This window comes from Gavialis gangeticus, unplaced genomic scaffold (genome assembly GCF_001723915.1).
Source record: "Gavialis gangeticus isolate Ggan-Ray unplaced genomic scaffold, GavGan_comp1, whole genome shotgun sequence".
NCBI classification, from domain to species: domain Eukaryota; kingdom Metazoa; phylum Chordata; order Crocodylia; family Gavialidae; genus Gavialis; species Gavialis gangeticus.
In genome coordinates this window covers 85017811-85023935 of record NW_017729025.1, presented here as the reverse complement: position 1 = coordinate 85023935, position 6125 = coordinate 85017811, and the positions used below count along the sequence as shown (strand labels likewise).

Below are 6125 nucleotides of genomic sequence, written 5' to 3'. Positions count from 1 at the left end.
TAAAAAGGTGCAGAGGGAGAGGTGTCTGACAGAGCTATCTGAGGTCATCCTTTTTTCTTTCTTTCTCTTTATTAAAATTCTTCAAACTGACAATGGATCATCTGACAAGAAGAAATCTATGGTCAGTACAGTTTGCAACATACACAATGAAGGTATTTTAGGAATAAAATGAAATCTAGCAACGATGGAAGTGGTATAATTGTCAGTTATAGTAAAAAGAGGCAGAAGTGGTCAGTACATATTTCTGTTCTGCATTTAGGAAAAATCCAGATAGTATACTTTTATCATACCAGTGATGATGAAATAATTTCTATTCTAAATATAGCTAAGAACTTTCTTAAGAGAAAGTTAGAGATTTTAAAATTATCAAGCCTGGAATTTTAAAAGAACTTGCTGAGGATCTCTTTGGAGTTCTGATATTGATATTCAATATATTCTGGAATACATGAAGAACTTCCAGAACCCTGAAGAAAGCTAACGTTATGTTAATATTTTAAGAGTACATATGGAATAATCTGGGAAAATACAAACCTATCAGTCTGATTTCTTCCTGGTCAAAATTATGAAACAGCTGACAGAGTAATTGATTTAAAAGGGAATTTAAAACAGAGAAATATGCTTACTATCAATAAACATGGATTCTTAGTAAATAGATCTTATCAAACCAACTTTATATCTTGATGAGATGATAAATTTAGTTGATATAGCGAAGAGTCTGATGTACTGCGCTTAGATTTCTGTGAAGTATTTGACTTGGTGCCATTTAAAATTTTGATTAAGAAACTAGAACAAAATCATACATTAAATAGATATATTTGGCATACGTTAAATAGCTTTAAAAATCAAAATGTAACTACATGCAAATTAAACATCAAGTCTCATGCGGGTTTCAAGAAGGGTCTCCACTGAAGTTGGGTTTTTGCTCTGTCAACATGGCAAAAGAAAACAAAACCATAACTGATACAGGTTGCAGGTGACAAAGATGGGGGAGTAGTAAATTAATAAAATAAGACACTGATCTGGTTGCTTGATAAACTGAGGAAAAGCTACAGTATGTTTTTCAATATAGCCAAGTGTAAGATCATGTACGTAGGATATAGGCCATACTGAGAGGCTGGGGTTGCTATCCTGGGAAATATGACTGAGGAAAGCACTCCTAGACCCTGGTGGGTAATCAGCAGAACATGAACTCCCTGTGTGATGCTTCAGTTAAAAGAAATAATATGATTCTTAGCAATGTATAAACGGGAATTCAGGGTAGAGGGAAAGATGCTATATTGTGCCAATGCTGCAGTCCCAGAAACTGGCACAAGAAGCAAGGGGGAGTTCTCACTTTTATATAGAAAATCATAGGGATTAGAGTCACAAGCCAACAGGCCAAAGGGAGGGAACAGGTAAAAGGTAAAGAAACATCAACACTGTGGTAACATATACTCAGTACCTTAATTTCCCCCCACACCTCTAGAAGTGTCCTCAAACAAGCCTTGAGATCCTAGAGCACTCAAACAGTAGCCTGCAACTGTCTCCAAATCTATGTCTAGCTCCTTCAGTCCACAGTCCTAGCTGACCTAGCTGGTGAGATCTCCAGCTCCACTGTGTACTCCTTTCTCTCTGTACAGCTGACTAGGTTCCTCATGCACATTGCTCTGTCTTCTCCTTACCCCAGCCTCAAGCTTCCTTTTCCTTTTCTCCTGTTGCCACCCAGCCCCTGGAGGTTTCTGGAAGCTGTAGTCCAAATGAATAGTCAGCACAGCTCTGCAGACTGCCCCTGATTCCTCCTGCTCGTACACACGTTAGTCACATCACAATGTTACTGTTGTATTTGGCACTAATGCCTTGTTCCTGGAACCCTATCCAGTTCTGATCTCCATACTTCAAGAAGGATATTGGAAGATCAGAGGAGGATTTCCAGAAGAGTCAGAAGAACCATTAAAGCATTGGGAAACATATTCCATAGTAAGAGAGGAACTTATTCTATTTAACTAATCAAAGAGTGGGTTAGGAGGGTGACTTGTTCAGAGGGCTCGATTTGTAGAGTCATTTAGACATTTAACTGCCGCCTCGGGGCCATAAATCCATAATTTAGATCCTTAGACCCTCTGCCTCACCCTGAACTTACTGAATTCCCTCAGCTCCTAAGTAGCCATTGGTCTCCAAATTCCTAAATTTCTGCCACTGCACATACACACAACCACCTAATTTTTGATAGTTTTGAGCACCTAAGACCAGTGGGGTCCAACCTTTTTGGCAGGTGTGCCAAAAACTGAGCTTGCTCCTTCCCCAGGTGCCGCTCTGATCCTCTTGCCTTGCTTGATCTGCTGCTCTGCTTTCTGCCTGCTGTCCTGGGCTCCCTACCCTATCTGCTGTTCTGGTTGCTGCTCCCTGTTCTTTCTCTCCTATGCTGCCTGCTCCCCTCCCCAGCTGCCACCCCTGTCTTACTCATAGTAAAAATCACATAATTGGTATCTCTTCTCCTATTACACCCCAGAGACATAGTCTGCTAGGTGTGCCCCGACTCTAAATCTGTTTAAGGATGCATAAGCATCATATCATCTTTAGGCTTGAAACAACAATTAACTCAGAGACATTTTTAAACCTTCATTATGTGAGAAATTATATTAATTTATAAAAATGGCCCAGTTTGAATCTATAATATTCAAACACATTTTCTTATGATATTGTATCAAGACATTTTCAGTATTCTTCAGTCATTTTTAATAAACTTAAGAAAAGTAATTGCCAGGAACAGAACAAGAACAAGTAGTTATGAGGGCTCATTGCAATTTTATGTGCAGAAAGCTTTTCTGATGAAAAGTAAGTTTTTTTTTTAACTAGAACATTTTATAGAAATGGGATTTTTTATTTTTATTTATGTATTTATTTGGAATTTCCTGCATGAAATATCAGGGAAAAATTCTTTTCAAATAAATATTTTGAAATGTAACACCATTTAATATTTCATTTCAACATATATTACTTTTGCTTTTTGATTTAACCTATAAAAACAGAATTTTATATCAAAATGTCAGTTCAAAATGATTTTGGATTAAGTCCAAAATAATGTCTGTCTTTTGTATTTTAGACATGAGAGAGCTAACATTTTAAATGTAACTGAAAACATTTTGAAATGTCAGTTCAAAACAAAATTTTTGTGTTGAATCAATTTGAAGCTTAGTATAGGAAGACAGAATATATTTTATGTTCAGGGTTGCTTATGGGAAACCCTTTTTGGCCAGTTCTAGTAGCTACAGGATTCAACATGAGCACTACAGCACAACATAAGTACTTTCTTAGCTATGCCTTCTTTGTTGATTAAATTATTTGTGGTTTGATTGCATGGGGTTCTGTGGCGTATGGGATAATTCATTACCTTTGGATTCAACTTTCTATGAAGTCTCTTAGTAATCAATTTGGTGTGTTATAAGTAATGCTGATGATGAATTATCTAGTGATTTAAGGCTCTAGCCCAGGACTTCAGAGACCTAGTTAAGGTCCCTGCTCTACCACATACTTCCTATGTGATGTTTGGGAAATAATTTAAACAGCCTGTGCCTCCATTCCCCTTCTATGAAAATGGGTATAACAGCATTGACCTCTACCACAGGGGTCTTATGAAGACAAATAAAGTGAAGACTTTGAGGTGCTCTACACTGATGGATGCCAGATAAATACCTTATATAGATACTTCCTGCTTTTCTCTCTCTTGCCTTCTCTGAAAATCTGCTTGTGGCATTCTCTTACTAGTATTTTAAAATTAATACTATAGGGCACTTTTACATGTGCTCTGGTGGGGGGAGGAGGGGAGTGCTTTAACTAGAGTAGCTCCAAAAGCTGATCTAATTAAAGTGCTGTAGCATCTCATGTATCAGCATCCCCATGCTCGAAAATGATGGTGGGGGCACTTGAACTAAAGCTTGTTCAATTAATTGAGTTTGCTCTGACGTGCTGTAATTACAGCAGGTTGGAGCAGCCTCTGCGCTCATGGACAGGCACCCATACTTTTCAGCTGTATCTGCAATGTATACTACTGCAACCCACCACAGTACAACAGATCTCCTATACCCATGTTATGGGATAAAACTTGCCAAAAGCTGGTGCTCATTTGAGAGCAGCTGTGAAAAGGGTTAACATGGTACTGTGGCTCCTCCTGCTTCCAGGCAGGGACTGCTAAGCTGCAGCCATCTTGTATCACAGTGTCTTCATGAAGAAGCCATCTCTTGGCCATGAATCCAGAAATTATATCACTGATGACTAAAACTTCATGTGTTCCTATAGCAAACCCACTGCAAAACCCTAGATATTTAGCATTAATTTTGTGATGATTATTTTTCCCTCTTCTTTGAGTTTTGATTTTTTGTTCTGTGATGATTCAGCCTTTGGAGCAGGTGGGGAAATATACAACAGAGCAAGGAATCCCATTCCCTAAAATCAGGATGACTGAGGAAGACAAAAAAACCCTAAAGGAGTGCTATGTGTTTGAAGATGCTGAGAATCCAAGAGCCCCCATAGTCCTTTTTTTCCCATTAGTAAATGACACCTACAAAAACTACAAAGCTCCTGGTAAGTTATCAGCAGTTAGTAACTTTACTAAAAATGCATCTTGACCAGCTTGCCCTGTCTGCTTCACATCTGCTGGCTCTCTCTCATATCCTCCTTCCCTTTTTAATAAAATAACCCTCTTCATTGATAAAAGGTATCATTTTCCCTCTACGTCAATACCGCTTAGCTATTATAGAGCAAAGGGCCCATTCAAGATGAGACATTTACTTCTGTCTCCAAAATGTCCTATAATCTTTTGATCTGCATATGTAAATTACTGCAATTAAAAATGCAAACATCTTAAATGGAGGATGTGAGAAATATTTTATTGCTAAAGCAAAGGGCTCAGAATCATTACTAGCTTCATCATACAGTTATTCATTTGTTGTGCCCCTCTTTGTTCACGCATTAAAAGGTCAGCATCACAGATTTGGCTTTTGAGGAATTGGAGAGCTTTGATTGCAATGTAAACTGCTTCCTCACAGATGGCTGATCATTTCTGCTTTCCGTATGATTGAGCTTTTGGTAACTAGCCATTATTTGATCTATTACAGTAAATTTGGGACCTGCCACTTTTCTTAATTCCTCCCTTTCTCAGTACTCATTTTTTTACTTGCCATTAAGGCATCTTCCTTTTTTGGCTTGAGAAATAGATGCATGATGTTAGCCCAAGGCCTGGTATACAAAATAACACTTCTGTTAAGTGATTAATGTTCTTCTACCTTGTGACTGTACCAGACACCTTGTTTTTGCAGGTTCTGGAGACTGAAGAATTAGATTTTGCTAGAGATACTTGTACATCCCTATGGCAATTAACACTATCTCACTAGAGAAAAGTCTGCCTTTTTGGGCTATCATTGCCTAATTGATTGATGAAAGCCCCAGACTACTGTAATATCTTTCTGGTGAAACTTACTGCACTTTTTTTCGCTGTAGGTGTGGAACGTACTCCCACAGAGATGGAAGAGTGCAAAATTGATGTCTCCACTTTCCGTACGAGGGAGGTCTCATTCAGTGAGGAGAGTTTTGACAGTCTGGTGAAACTAACTGACTACAATATCCTGAATAATGAAAACTTGATTGTTCAGGCCTTACGTGCAGCAGTGGAATGGAGGAAACAGCAGAAGGAATAGTTATAGTTGCCTCCTGGATGATATTTTTTGTCTTATGCTATTTAGTGAGATCAAAGCTTTAGAATGGTTTGCCAACAGTATCTACAGTATTTCACAAGACCTCAGTAGATCCTTCATCTCAATTATATGACTGTTCAAATAACCAAGAGTTCACTATAACCTGCAACAACCAAGGTTTTACAAACAGTTTCCACTAAACAAAAGGAACATCAGAAACACTATATCTAAATGCACACACAGAAATAAGAAAGTCTTCCAATAATCTTTTAAATAATTTTGATTTGCTTTTTATCAACAAGAGCAATTCTTAAAATAAAGTCTCTCTGTTTTTAAGGTAATCTATTGTATTGGCCCCATTTCATGATTGTGGACAGGAAGGAGAGTTTCTTATTTCAGACTGGATTATCTGTCTCTTGCCTTTTTTATTGTTGTACTTAGCAGTTTGATTTGTTG

The 6125-nt window shown here is 37.9% G+C and overlaps 1 protein-coding gene across 1 annotated transcript in view; it reads left to right on the top strand.

Annotated features, from left to right (window-relative positions):
• The window catches only part of LOC109298789 (cytosolic phospholipase A2 epsilon-like), a 106268-nt gene extending 100355 nt beyond the window's left edge, over positions 1-5913 (top strand). Inside the window, exons 20-21 of the mRNA XM_019519067.1 lie at positions 4374-4560; positions 5476-5913. Of these exons, the coding sequence (XP_019374612.1) occupies positions 4374-4560; positions 5476-5672 (384 nt within the window). The 3' untranslated portion in view covers positions 5673-5913. The remainder of the gene's footprint in view (positions 1-4373; positions 4561-5475) is intronic.
• The last annotated feature ends 212 nt before the right edge of the window (positions 5914-6125 follow it).